This window comes from Pelodiscus sinensis, chromosome 17 (assembly GCF_049634645.1).
Source record: "Pelodiscus sinensis isolate JC-2024 chromosome 17, ASM4963464v1, whole genome shotgun sequence".
Lineage (NCBI taxonomy): Eukaryota > Metazoa > Chordata > Testudines > Trionychidae > Pelodiscus > Pelodiscus sinensis.
In genome coordinates this window covers 2,176,409-2,191,434 of record NC_134727.1, presented here as the reverse complement: position 1 = coordinate 2,191,434, position 15,026 = coordinate 2,176,409, and the positions used below count along the sequence as shown (strand labels likewise).

General features: G+C 44.3%; 1 protein-coding gene across 2 annotated transcripts in view; it reads right to left on the bottom strand.

Moving 5' to 3' along the window:
- PFDN1 (prefoldin subunit 1) overlaps nt 1–15,026 on the bottom strand; it is a 70,212-nt gene that overhangs the window by 37,576 nt on the left and 17,610 nt on the right. For both annotated transcript variants that reach the window (XM_075900094.1, XM_075900095.1), the window contains exon 3: nt 9,500–9,584. In XM_075900094.1, coding sequence (XP_075756209.1) covers nt 9,500–9,584 — 85 coding nt within the window. The remainder of the gene's footprint in view (nt 1–9,499; nt 9,585–15,026) is intronic.

The following is a 15,026-nucleotide window of genomic DNA, read 5'->3' as shown; positions in this document are numbered from 1 at the left end:
TGTAGGGAGGAAGCCCGGAACGGGGTGAGCACAGGGTAGCTGAAGCCAGGGACACCACGTCTGTGTGTTCTACAGTCTCACTGTCAATGTCCAGCAGTGGCCCAGGTGCGCTTTCCTAGGGAAGAATTCTCACGGGTGGACATAGTTCTGTTACCAATTTTTCTAGTCAAGTGGAGCAACCCCAAGACAGAAGCCTGCATCCATGTTGGTAACAGCAGGTGGGAGTCAGCAACGTGTGCTGGCGTAAAGGGCTCCGAGCGAGCCCCAATGCCCAAGATGTACCTGGATGAAGTCAGTGCTGAGAGCAGCGAGACGGCCACTACAGACACTTGGAACAAGTTACACAGGGCTTCCACCAGCCCCAGCTGCATGAGCCAGCCAGGCCTCTCGGACCAGTCAGGTACAACACAGATAACCTCAAACACCAGTTGAAGCCAGTTCAGCCAGACCACCACAGCCCTGACTAGCTTCCCAAGGGCCAAACAAGTCCAGACTTTGCCAAGCCATGGAGTGGCTCAGCTGGGGAAGCTTAACAATTGGGAGAGGCAGAATTCTTCCTGGAGCCTTCCACAGCACCATCATAAATAGCAGACGTTGGGAAAGTCTAGAAACAATACAAGATATTCCCAAAGACGTCGAACAGCCAAATGCTGCAGGCAGCATTGCCGTGACCTGCACAGGCTTGTCTATGCAATGGCTATATGACAGGCTGGTGGCAGCACCAGTTCTGCTCCATCCACATTAACAACACTGGAGGACGCGGTGCTCAAAATACCAGCAGGTCCTCCCAATGTTGCTCAAACTGTAACTGTACTGGTGTTAGCTCCGGTGGGAAGAAGCATTTGCAAGATGTCCATAATGCAGCTAGGGCCAGAACACAGTGCTCAAGCAAACCAGCACTTCCAGGCACGCTTGGAACTGTTCTTAAAAAGGACAGCCTGCTTCTTATGCTAAAAAGGAAAGGTGTGCTCTATATCCACTAGAGAATAAAACCACAGAGATGGCAATGCTTGAGAGGGTTGTCCCCACCCCCAGAAGAACAAACAGGGACAGGCATCATTCTCCTCGGTTTATTTTGAAAAAGCCCACACACCCAGACCACTGCCCTGCTCCATGGATCAACAATGGGATAAGCAGCTTGGCAATGGTAAATCACAGGATTAAGCGTGGTCCAGCTCAGCAATTGACAATCTCTGCATGGAAACCAAGGGATTGCTCAAAGCAGAGAGACCAGGCTCCCCTCCCACTTCTGGAGGTGGCCCCTCAAGAGCAGAGTGGAAGCATACTGCCAGGTGTGGGAGAAGCCATCACTGCTGACAGAAAACTTCAGGCCCCAAGGGACCTGTCGCAGCACTACATGTGCTGTTGGAATTAAAAGAGCTTTGTTCCCATGTAGCGTGGAGTAACCCTGGCAAGTTCAGAGACTGCTTAATGGACTGATCCATAGAAAAAAGACGCTACTGGTATCTTATACTTATCTTAGGCCATTCTTTGGTCCAAAAGCCCTGAGGTGTCATCAAATATAATGGACCCAACAGCGATTCTGGTGAGGGATGCCTGATGCTTCTTTTACAGAAGACAAACGTGAGGCACGGAGAAGTGCTAGTCTGCCGAGATCACAAACTATGCCCATGGCAAAGGCAGGAATAAAACTTCTGAGTCATCACATTAAAGCTCCCTATCCGTTAGATCCCACTGCGGTGGAATCACCTTTTCCCTTTTATTCCATGCAAAGTCCCACTCACCCTCTTGCTCAAGGAGACTAATGGTAGAAGGTGAACAAATACTAGGTTCTACATCATCATCATAAGGGGGGGTGAACAGATCTTGAGCATGGTTTGGGCAAGCAATTTTACATGGCTTCTCAGAAGCCACACGCCAAAACTTCCAGCCTGTGGTCACCCTTTTAGAATGCTTTTTTATTTTCCTCTGGTTTTCCAGGCTCATCGCTTTTGCTGCCGACAGACTCTGAAGAGTTCGCTCTACAGCAGCAGTCAGCTTCCCACCTCTTGTATATGTGCATGGACTATTCATGGTTGGGAAATGTGAGACACACAACAATGTTCTTGTCAGCACTTTAAAAAAAAAAAAAGAAATCCCATTCAACAAGAATGGAAGCAGGTTGCTTGTGCCCTTTCTATGAAGGAGCTACATTCAACAAGTGGCACACACTGGAGAAAGCTGTCACAGGGCAGCCTCCCCCGTATTTGTTATTTTTAGCAATTTAGTCTGACAACGCCTGACAACTAAACATGCCGAGAATAGCGGGAGAGAGGGGATTATCAGATACTACCAGTGAAAACACACAGCAGTAATCACTTCCTCCACACTGAAGGAAGAATCATTTTCCATGTCTTTCTAACATCACAGAGTTTGGTCTTTTTAAAATGCCACATTTAAAAACAGAATTCATCGAGCCAGACAATGGAAACGGATAACATTTCCTGAAACAAAGCATTGTTCCACCCCTAGCATATCGTGTTTCCTTAAAAACAAGGGAAGAAAAACATTACTAGGTTTTTCTCCTAATACTGCACAAACATTGCTGAACTAAAAAGAGCCTGTGGTCACCCTTTTAGAATGCTTTCAAAATAGATTTCACACACACCAAACATAGTTAAACGTAATAAGAGAATTGATATCATCCAGGCTGGAAAAATCCAATTGCTACTGGTGAGTAGGAAGCTCCTCTCGCAAGCATGTGAGCCCAGGGCATCAATCGCAGCAGAATTTAAAGAGGCTGGTTTGGTGTTTTATTGCCTTTTGGTCCCAACCTTGCAGGCACTTACTGTACAAGTCGAACCATGGAGTTAAGCTCCTCAAGCGCTTGCAGGATTGGGCCCTTAATGCCAAAGATCATTTTCAAATGTCCACTGAATGTTCACAGCCGCCTTTGGGTGTGCAGAGTCAGGTCTAGTTCCCCTGCCACAGCTCACAGCTTTGCCCTGCAATAGAGCTGTCTGAAACGCACAAGAATCCCAGCAGTTCCATGAAGCTCTTGGGCTTCAGCTTTGTTTCCCCACCACCGCCTGGAGCAGTGGGACTCGGTGGGCTCAGGCTTTGGGCCCCATCCTGGGGTCATGTAGTAATTTTTATTGTGAGTAGGGAGTCATAGTGCAATGAAGTTTGAGACCTCCTGCCCTAGAAGAATGAGGCATCCAGCTCCCCTAGACTTTCACTTTCCAAAGCACACGCAAAATGAGCAGTGTTTTAGCATGCAAAGTCTCACCAAAACGCAACACACCAGAATTTTACTATTAATTACTGAATGGAGCTAGGAGCACTGCCTATTTAGGTAGCCCAGCACTCATTCAGAAGACCGATTTCAGTTACTTAAAAAACATTGCCAACTTTGGACTGACTTTGCCACACCAAGCCTCAGGCTTACCTTTTTTTGGGTGGGTTTTTTTTTGGGGAGGGCGGGGGGGGCATTTCAGCCAAACTAATTCAGCTGTTTCCAATGTTATTGGAAATGGGTTGTGCTGGGTTTCACTCCCAGCTCTTCCACAAATAACAGTACCAACCACGACAACACGAGAACAGTGGTGTAGATGTTTGAGAACATGCTAAAGTATCATTTTGTAAATAATTAATTATTTTAAACACACATGTCAAATACGCAGCCCCCACAAAGTTACACTGTGGCCCTCAACTGTAGGAGGCTCTGGACCGAAGGCAGGCAGTTGAGGACAGAGTGTGCACTGAAGCGCAGGAGCTGTGCCGCTGTCGTGGGGATGGGTAAAGAAAGCACCAGCTGGCATGGAAGGTAAATCCAACCTTTGAAATCGATTCACATGTAATGACCTGAAGGAGGGGATTTTCACCTCACCACGCTTCTCTCAGTCTGATATTTTCTTTAGGATAACTTAGCTGAATCACTAAGATCACTTAAGTTTCACATTCTTTCCTCCCTCCATCATGGGCTGGTTTCAGGAATAAGAGAAATTCCCTCAGATCACTTATCGCTGGAGTAGATGGAACGTGGATTCAGGCGTTTCCCTGGAAATTCTCAGCTCACAGGAAGCATCAATGTAAGACTTCAACCTTTCCCCCAGGGAATCCCAGGGCTCTCCATGGAACGGCCAGCTTGAAAGGGCAGTTAATAGTGGATATGAATCTTCATTCTAAACTAACTGTAGGAAGCTGTAGGGAATCTGACCCCTGTATCAACAGCTAAAAAGGAGAGCGCAATGTAACAGGCAGCCACTTTCCCACCCCCACCTCTTACTAAGACCAGTCGCTGCTTTTGATAAAGACGCTTCAGTGCCAGTAGCCCTTGGCCAAAGGCAGCTGTAAGCTTCAAAGAAGAGAAAACATCCATCAAGCTCTGCCTAAGTACAGTAGAAGGTTGTAATTTATGGGGAACTCCACCCACTCTGCTTAACCCAGCAAGTTGAGAGTTCAGCAGGTTCAGCCCCATTTCCCACGAGGAACAGGAACAGATGGAGACCTGCCACTGAAGGTTATAGTTGCTGAAAATGGACCAAAGTCTGGCAAGATGAGAGCCCGCCACTCAAACAAAGGCCTATCAACCACATTCCATTCAGCTGCAACACTAGGACTGCATCTAACCAGGGACTTTACCGCTGCCTTTTCAGTCCCATGAGCTTTTGGGGATAAAATCCACTTCATCAGAGGAGTTTTACCCATGCCAGCTCATGCCCTATGCATTTGTGAGTCTGTAAGGTGCCACAAGACTCCTCGTGGTTTTTAAAGTTACAGACTAACACCGCTACCCCTCAGACATCTCAGTTCCAGTGTAACTACACCTATCAATGGTGAAATGCTCAGGGAGCAGTAACAATGCTTATGTCCTGTAGACACTAGAGCTTACCCATCTGAAAGCACAACTATTACCAATGACTTAAACAAAAAATAGTCTAGCAGCATCTTAGACTAACAAAACATGAGCTTTCATGGGCAAACCCACTTCTTCGGAGGACTGGAAGAATTAAAAGTCTGGATCCAAACACCTTCCCTTATTTATTCTTGGATCGGAACTTTTAATACTCCAGTCCTCTGAAGAAGTAGGTTGTGCCCACAAAAGCTCATGATCCCATCTACATGTTGTGTTAGTCTGTAACTGGAAAAACTTAAACAACGAATAGTCTGCAGCACCTTAAAAGCTAACTCAGCTACCCCTCTGAAGCTTTATTACCAATGAGGTTAGTCTGAGAGCATGTGGGCAAGATAGAAACAGAAAGTTAAGGGAGGTGTCACTTGATCCACAGCAATGTACAGAATTCAGTGTGTTCCCCTCTGATGTGGTGGGCGGACTCGCTGTCCCCGGTTCCCAGCTCCAGGTATTCCGCTTGGCAGAAATGTTCATACTATAATGTGACTAGAAATTGGTCAGGTTGGGTAACATTGAACCTCTCTAGTCTGGCACACTCCGGGCCTGACCGCTGCTGAACCAGGGAATTTGCCGAACCCCGGGAGGTCAGTATTGTCTGGCAGCATCACCAACAATCCCACTGTTTGCTGGCTCAGAAGACATGTTGAGGTAAATTAGAGCTAATAACAGCACAGAACACTGAGAGCCTGGACTGGTGGCTGGAAACAAACTTTATGGGGCTGCAGGAAACTTGGACACACACACCCATGATCAGTGAACATCCGGCTAACTCAAACCATGCCAGGCCACAGATGTTGCTGGACCAGAGTGTGCTGGACCAGAGAGGTTCAACCTGTATTGATTATCAGCTTGGTTTATTATGACAAGAGAGTTGTAATGAGGCACTGATTAAAACATCAGCACGCAACCAGAAATTACTGGAATCCATTGGCAAACAGTACATAGACAGTTACACAATAATGTTATGTAATGTATGTTCATTACAATACTAATATTATTTATGACAAAATCTTTGTTTTTAGTTTAATCTTGATCATTTTTAGATACCTATAGGGATATCAAGAATACCAATTAGTAGCTGAATCTTTAAAAAAAATCCCCTGCAGAGCCCTCAGTTGCAACTTACATGCTGTAAGAAGTGCACCCATAAAATGAAATTTGCAAGGCTGGAAAGAAAGTACAAGAGAATTTTAAAAAAGTCAAAGATTTCAGGACAGATGCCGACAGTAGGTGAGACTTGCCTTATTCTAATTTCCACGGCATGCATTTGGAAAAGAACATCTGCGTCTTCTGCAGTGAGCTGGAAACCCAACGATATCCATTCAGCAGAGTTTCAACACATGAGATACAGCATGAAGCAGTCACTCAGTGAGATAGCTCCCTTTCCTTGACAACCCACGAACAGATTGCAAATGAAACATGGAGGGTGGCTGGAATGACTTCCCTAGAAGTAACCAAGCACTGTCTGAGCGTATTAAGTGCTGTTAAATACCAAGAAGGAGCAGTTTCAAAGCTACAGGTGAGCCGACCAGAGCTCATTAATATGAAAAAAGCATAACATAAAATGTACCACTCAAACGGATACTCTGGGTCATGATTTGTATGAAGCCTTCAAAACCCAAAAACGTATCCAAGGGTCCATCAGTCTATGGGATCCCGTTAAGAAAGACAAACGATATGCTTGAATGCAAAGAAGGAAGCCCAAGTAAAGGTGACAAACTATTATAAAGCTAACTGCAGACAGGTTGGCAAAATGAAGCTGTTGTCTCCCCGTGGTCTCTGGAAATTTCTTCATAATTATCATGAGGAAGCTGACTCTAAAACTCCCTTGTATGCCATCAATACCACCCAGAGTTGCTACTAAACTCTAGATTTCTGAGTGCTCTCTGTGAAACACTCCTTAAGACTTCCACCAGATGCTGGTTGTGTGTCTGTTGCTGGGGAACAGAATTACTGATTATAACTCAGAAGTGGTTTCTATCACTTAGATCATTGAAAATCACCATACTGCCAGCTACAAAGATCACACTCTCTTACTGCATTTGATTCAGCCCCCAAAGCCTGATCTTGTCCTGGAAGAGCTCAGAACAACAGAGAGTCACTGAGGAAGTGATAAATCACTGGAGCGTATCATGACACATTTACCATTTAAAGATCAACATTAGACAGAGGAATGCAGGTGAATGTTTTCCATGATGCAGAAAGAGAAAAATTGCCACCAACAAGGGATGCATTTTTACCTGCTACCAAATCGATAAATTATCAAGCAAGGGAATAGCTTTCAGAATTGGAAAGTGCATTCAAAATAACCCTTTAATAACTGCTAAGCCAGCACGACAGCAGGATGGGGACTCATTAACATCACTGACATTGGGTCTCATCACTGTCGAAGCAATGAGGTCACCCTTGCACCCTGGCTCAGAAATGACAGCTGAAATTTGCAAATGCATCTTTCACCTTATTCATTGGGGGGGGGGGAGGGAAGAGATGAGAGAATATGTTCTATAAATACAGTGTTCTATAAATACAGAAGCAGGAGCATATAAGGGAGAAGTTGTGTGTGTTAATGAAACTAATCAAGTCAGGGTGCAATTGGGTGGTCAGGTCAGTGACCACCTTCCATTCTGACCGAATTAGCTTCATTAACACAAACAACATCTCCTTTATATAGTCATGCATCCTTCTGCAATTTCCATCTGATGAAGTGGGTTTTACCCATGAAAGCTGATGCCCTAATCAATCTATTAGTCTCTAAGGTGCCACATGACTCCTTGTTGTTTTTGCAGATACAGACCAACACGGCGACCCCTCAGACTTTTCACAGTGTCAATGTTTTTCTCCAGAGCATAGGACAGCACTGTTCATCTGCAATTCTCTTCTGCCCTTCACTGCACAACTAAACAGGCACAGACCCAGCTTGAACAGACCTGACAACCCTGCCCGCCAATGTCCAAAATGCAGTCAAAATGTTATCTTGCCTTTCATCAGCAACCCAGCTAGACTGAGCTGTTCTCTCCTTTCTGCTGAAAACTGTCAGATTTCAAAGGTTAGGCTGTCTCTCTCAAGGTGGATGCTACCTTTATTAGGATACTACTATAAGAAAAACATGCGCCCACATTAAAGAGTGAATCATGGTGCCTTACGGCTGCAGGCATATCTCTAATTGGAGTGTATATTTCTTTTCAAAGACATTATAGTTAAAATATCATAAACATGAATGCCAATACCAAGGAAGTGCAGATTTAAGGTTTTTCTATGCAAACGTAACAGCCACAGCTACTTTAAATTTGCCCCATCCTATCTGCCATTCTTTGGATAAAAATGCCCTTTACCACATTAAATTCTGTCTTTAAAAGGAAAAAGACCTAAAAATGGCACATTCTTACTCTTCCACTCTGCTCCTTAGGTCTGTTCTGAATCATCCCCAAGTACTTTACTGAATGAAACACAAGAACCTGATACTCAAAAGTAAGGAACGGATGCCACATCCTCGGAGTTTCATGGGAGTTGGGATTACTCAGCAACTGAAAAACCAGGCCACACTTTTTTTTTTTAAACACACACTCTTTTTAGTGCTACATAAGGCAGATATGACAGTTGGATTCTTTTCCATCTCCCACTACATCAGCAGAACTGCTAACTCAGTTTTGACTGCAGATTGCATCTCTACCAGTAAATAAAAGACAGACCTTGTCTTTGATTCTAAATTGCACTTTCAGAGCACACAGAAGAAAGGTTTTGTTTTAAAATTCTTTGCTCAAAAAACTATAGGGCAGGGTTTCTTATTATTTGCATATCAGACACAAACAAAAGACAATGGTAACACTATGGAGCATTTCTACACGCACCCATCTGAAGAATTAAATGCAAGGAGCAAAGCAGTTGAATCTGATCCGTGCCCAACAGACACTGGCCAAGATTAAATGATTACTAGATTCTGTTGCAGCCGTTTGGACTTGCAAAAGGAAATTAACTGAAATGACTGTGCATTTCCTACATACTTCTGTATCCCTCAAACACAGACATTAGGTAAAATGTCTAAATCTTCTTAATTACTTCTAGACTAGATAGGTATTTTTCTAGCAGGAGGGCCTGTTAATATTACAACCCTGACAGCTGCTGCATTCTACTCGAGAGAGCAATGTTTCAGCAGTGGGTAGAAGTTCTAGTGTTTTAAGACCCTTTAAAGATGAACAGCTCTATATAAATACACATGAACCTCTTTAATCTGGCATACCCCGGGAAACAGAGTGCTCCAGATTAAAGATTTTTCCAGGCCAAGGAAGGAGTGAGGGGGATAGGGAAGGGCGCTTACCTGGCGCTCCGAGTCCCCTGCCACTCCCAAACACCACTCCCCCTCCCCACCTCTGGCCACTGCAAGAGCAATGGGGAAGAAACGTCTAGTCGTGCAGTGATGTGCTCTGCCATTCTCCCAGCTGCAGGGGAGAAGGGGTAAGGAACGAGAGGAGCAGCACACAGTCGCTTCTGCATCTGTTGGCCAGGGTCTGTACCACAGGTGTTCCCAAGTTAGGGACACCCGGGGTATGGAGGTTGTAGTGTATATGTAAGGGAAGCAAAAGACTATCATGTTGAGTTTTCTTAAGGTACCACTTTTAATATCACCTTCATTTACCTGTAACTCACCTCAAGTTCTTTAATTTTCTCTTCTGCTATTTTCTGCTTTTCTAGGAGTTGGTTGTGAATAACTCCCTTGGACTGAAGAATAAACCTACAAGTGTAAAAGAAAAGACGTCAGGCAAGTTTACTATGGTTGCAGAGAGCTAAACTGCATCAATCAAATGTTAGTCTCTCTCCCTGTGCTATATACAGAGAGACTGCAGACAGATTCATTTACAGAACAATAAAAGCTAATGGAATTGAACACTCAATGGTTTAGTGAAAGTGGCCCAGACTGTACTCAATTCTAGACAAACTAAACACTTAAATGTAAAGCGTAAAAGTTGATGCCAACCTTTTCTGTCCTGCGCATTGTTACCAGCCTATCTATCTATCTAAATGGTCTTAACATTTAGCGAAGACACTGTAGTCGCGCAGCCTATAAATGAAATACTGAAGATTTCAACCACAGACATGTCACAACTGCTCACACATACTAATGGGGGACTCTCGGACACCAGCTAACTTTTAGGTTTCCATACATGTTCTGTATTTTATGATCTCCGTTTAAGTGTTTGAATACAGAGATACACGCTGGTTCTGTATGTCATGACACTTGGATATTTTATGGCATATGGACGATCTTCAGTAGGCTATATATCTAAGCAAGAATCATTAAGGACTTCTTCCTCGAATTCGTTATGCCTGGAATCTGACTGATCTCTATGGTTAAGATTAGATCTGGCAAAACTCAGAATCTCTATTCCGTGGGAAATTCTGCCATTTAAAAAAAGTTTGCATTTTGATTCAGTTCAGTAACTTTCAGTTTCCCACAGAGAAGAAATCCTAAAAAAAAAAAAAATTGTTTTTACACATTAACCATTTCGGTTTCATTTTTCTAAATGAAATGGAGCAGCCAGTTGCCTTCGCCTCCCAGGCGGATGCCATAGGATGCCAGTGAATTTCCCACTATTAAGCAGCGATCCTAAAGCCCCAGGAGCCATGACTCCAGCCGAGCAATCTTGGGGCAGTCCTTTCACCTGAGCCACAAACTTAGAAGCCCTGGGGTCCCTGGCCTTTGGACATTTGCCATGGAAGGGCTCGCCCAGAGCCAAAGGAATCCTATCTGTGTTTTGTCAGAAGTTCCTTGAACCCAACCCATTTCTGAAAAATATTTCAGGTTCCATGTACTGGCATTTTCCAATAACCCTTGTCCCTGACCGGTTCTAGTTAAGAGTCGGGTATAAATATTTTAATGGTAATGAATCTGTGTAATGGTTGGGATAAGGCAAACCCTGGCTGTTCTCACGGTGGAGACAGATTTATGCCTGTTTGGGTGCCCTTAGCTGTGTTTCACAGTTTCCATTGTTTATTTTTTTTAAAGTGAACTTGGAATTCCAGTGCTTTCTAAAGTTCAGTTTTGTCGCATTCATTTTTCTTTAACAGAAGCTGCAGTCACGAGTGTCTATTTCTTCCCATTTCTACATTTATAGTCAAGTTATGAAGAAGTTTCGTATGAATTACAGATGAAAGTCACAGCAAGCTTGTACAGCCATCAAAAGAACGCTGCCCCAAATTGCTCAGACACATCTGAGTAACCACGTGGCTCGTGTCTACTCTCAGAATAAGACGCCGACTGACAGCCTGCGAAGAGGTAAAGGCTAACTGAGTTCAAATAAATTTTAGGAACCTGACATAGCTTCCTCCGGCCCCTCCTCTCACACACAAGGAATGCACAAGCAACAGATTAGCCTTTTCCTTACTTAGAAAGTCACCCAGAAGGATTAAAAGGAGCCTCCATAGTTCATACCATTGTGTGCAAGGTCCCTCCCAGGGCTAACTAGTGTCTGGGACCACGTCTTCGTGCCAGGTGACAAGTGCTCATGTGGAACAGCTAAAATGAATAGCTTTAGAGTGGACCGTGCCAGACTACATGCCTCCTCTGCACGAAGGCTTGAATTGAACGTGTGGCATAATCTCCCATGACTAATGGGTATTATTAACTTGTTTATTCAGGGCCTGGAAAATGAACAGATCAGAATCAAAGAGAAATGAGGATCCCCCAGCGCATCTTGAAAACGGTACCCAACACCGGCAACCTGAGGATTAACCCTAGGTGAACAATGCCTGCCGCCATCACAGCCCTGCAGTTACAGGAACAGCTGCATGTAATGTTCACATTTTGCAAAATCATGCTTCCCTTAATGTGATGTTCAACCGCACTTCATGGTGCTTTCCTTGATTGTGTTACACGTTTTTCCTTCCTAGCTTTATAATTCACGTGGCAGCTCTTCCTTCTTATGTAATCCTCAATATCTTCCTCACCTCGTCCCTTTTCTGTCCACTCATGTTTGTGTCGTTCCTCCCTGGTATCATCTTTGCTCCCCAAAAATTCCAGCTCTCTCTTTTTATTTAATGTATCCCCCCATTTTCTCCCTTTCTCCACCTCACAGCCCCAACCTCCCCATCTGCTCAGACACTGGTAACAGTTTCAGGCCCTAACATTCAACAGCCAGGTAACTAAACAAAAAGGAGGCCTCTATCTCTCGGTGCAGTGTGCCTATGAGAAGTCCCAGCTGCCCCTGCGCTCTCTGGGAAAGGAAAGGCCACAGCATTTGCAATGGGGCAGCCCTGGATCCTGTAAATGATTCCATTTCTCACAATCTGAAGCTCTCTCACATCCCTTGTAAAGTTGAAGACAGGGAGAGCACTGCCCCTGCTTTTTTCCCCATACTGCACTCTTTGAGGCAGGGACTCTGTGCTGGGTTTGTACAGAGTCCAGTAAGATCCTTGTCCATGCAACTCCTAGGCACTACTGCAATATATACAAATGCTCTTTTGCACTGGACAGCATCATGGCTACTGTAAGGGTGCTATGGGGGGGTGGAGTGGCTTCACTTCCTTACACTCTTTTTGGGGTAGACCTCACCAGTGAATAGATCCAGTAACTGCTCATTTGCTGTACATAGCTTTCCCAGGTTGGAGTAGTTCAAGCTGGTCATCTTCTCTGTTTCACTGCTGCCCACTAGGTTCTAAATAAGGAACAGTGAAAACTGACATGATTCTGGTCAATTTTCACTGTGATGCAACTTGAGAAATCTTTTGAGAAGCAGCAGCAGAAGCACTGAAGTTGTCCAGTTAGACTGAGGAACACTACAGAGCACTCTAGAAGATCTTTGCAGCTATAAGGAGTAGAGGATTTCTTTGTTTTTAAATAGAAGCTTTGATTCTACTGCTGTCAACACCATTCAGCTGAGAAAACATCCTCCCTGGTTCCTTTCCTCAAACTAAAGCTTAAGAATGTATATTGGCTGCTATCAGTGAAGTACTAGTAACCAACAACCAACATTTTCAAATTGAAATATTAAAAATAGAAAACTATATCTACATTTGTTACTATATCTATTTGATCTGAGGAAGTGGGCCTGGCCCACGAAAGCTCATCATCTAATAAACCATCTTGTTAGTCTCTAAAGTGCTACATAGTCCTGTATTTTGTTTCAGCTACACCAGACTAACACGGCTACATTTCTATCACTATATCTACATTTGGCCACCTAGCTGGCCTGATTTTCAGAGGTACCAAACCCTCAACAACTGGGTTATTGATGTAGGTGCCTAACTTGCAGAATTCAGCTTCAAAAATGTTGGCTAAAGTTTTCAGCCAATTGAGGCCACCAGAGAAAACAGGGAGGCCTACTCTATGCAGCCATATAAGGAGTATTAGATTAATTTAGCTACAGGTTGAACCTCTCTAGTCCCTTGGGACCTGACCAGTGCCAAACCAGAGAATTTGCCGAACCACGGGAAGTTAATATTTTCTCGCAGCATTACTAACACTTCTTTAAGTGACCACGTGAAACTTACCCACACCCATGATAAGTGGACATCTGGCTAGCTAAAATCATGCTGGACCACGGATGCTGCCGGACCACAGAGGTTCAATCTGTATTAGTAAATTAGTAATATTGGCCCCAAGTTTGCAATTTCAATTAATCCAGCTAAGCACTTAGCTGGATTGTTCATTGTTAAGTAGGGGAGAAATTAAGCACTAATGTTTTTGTGCAGTACCTGCTGTAGTGGGGGACACTGATTTGTATTGCTCCCCTTTAGATAAAAGTTCAAGAAATGTAATACGTGTAAGTAATGTCAAAGAAACCTAAAAAGTACAGACAGGCACTTTCTTCTGTGTGTATATAAAAAGAAATATTCTAGACATGTTAATTCAGTGCAGAGTATATGAAGAAATGAAAGAGCTGGTAACACTGCAGGAACTAGAATATTTAGAGTGTTTTCACCTAGCATATGATGTAAGGCCATAGAGGTGTTGTTGGAAAGCAAGGGACAGATTCTCAGCTGGTGTAAGTGAAGTTAATGGACCCATGACCGTTTACACCAGCTGAAGATGTGCTCTCCAGAACATGACAGAAAAACAAAGCCAGTGAAGCTGACAGTTGCCTCCTTTGGAAGTGTGAAGTTGAACTTGTGAGACTGAACCTGACTGGTATTAGCTAGGCAGGGGGAGGAGGCCCTGAGCAAGGCTCTGCCCCACTCGTATCTAGTGTCCTTAGGTGAGGTCCCACTACTCAAGAGTTCTTAAATGTGACAGTGATGACTGGTAAATGCCCGGGCGTGCATGTTGCTGTACAAGACAAATATCACGCCAAACCCTGCCCCAGAAAGCCTCTTACCCAAACATGGGTTCATTAGGAACTGGGAGGAGGACATGCTCATTTCACTGGTTTCTTTCTCCAGAAGCAAAGCTTTCTGCTCCTGATTACTGAGCACCCAGAGCAAAAACCAATACACACTGCAGCCAAACAGCCACCCAAAAAGAGTTGTGGATTTCCCCTTTTCAGCTTAACTAGCTGTTAATTATAAAGCCTACTAACTTCTACAACTGCTCCTCTTACAAGAAATATCCATCGCTCATGCAGTAGGATAGATTCATCAAGTACTGATGTTCCATTCATTTGGTCCAATAAAAATAAGGCTGCAAGTTTTTAATAGAAAAACAGCTAAGTGTTCTTGTGATGATTTGGATACATAAATTTTAGGAACCTGACATAGCATTGCTAAGGCCCTTAAGAACGGATAAAAATTAGTAGGGAGTCAGTTTAAATATACAGTAAACGTCCGATAATCCTGCACCTTTAGGACCCAGGGGGTGCCGGATTATCAGATATGCCGGAGTACTGGAAGGGAGGCTATGAGGGATCTGAGGGGGGTCGGCGGGGACCTGCTCAGCATGGGAGAGGGCGGTGCTGCGGGACCAACCCGGTAGCACCCCAGCTGCTCTGCCTCCGGCTTCCCCAAGTCAGCGGCTGCTGAAACTGACCAGCGACTGACTTGGGGAAGCCGGGGGCAGAGCAGCTCCAATTGTCCGGCTGGCTGGAGCGCTTCCGGGTTCCAGTTGCTGTCGGACCACTGGATGCCAGACAATTGGAGTTTTACTGTATTAGGCTTTTCTGGTGCGAGATTCTGTGCACTGTTCAACACAATCTAGACTGCCAGCAGCACAAGCAGCTCTTTACTAGCGTGTTTGAGTGTGACA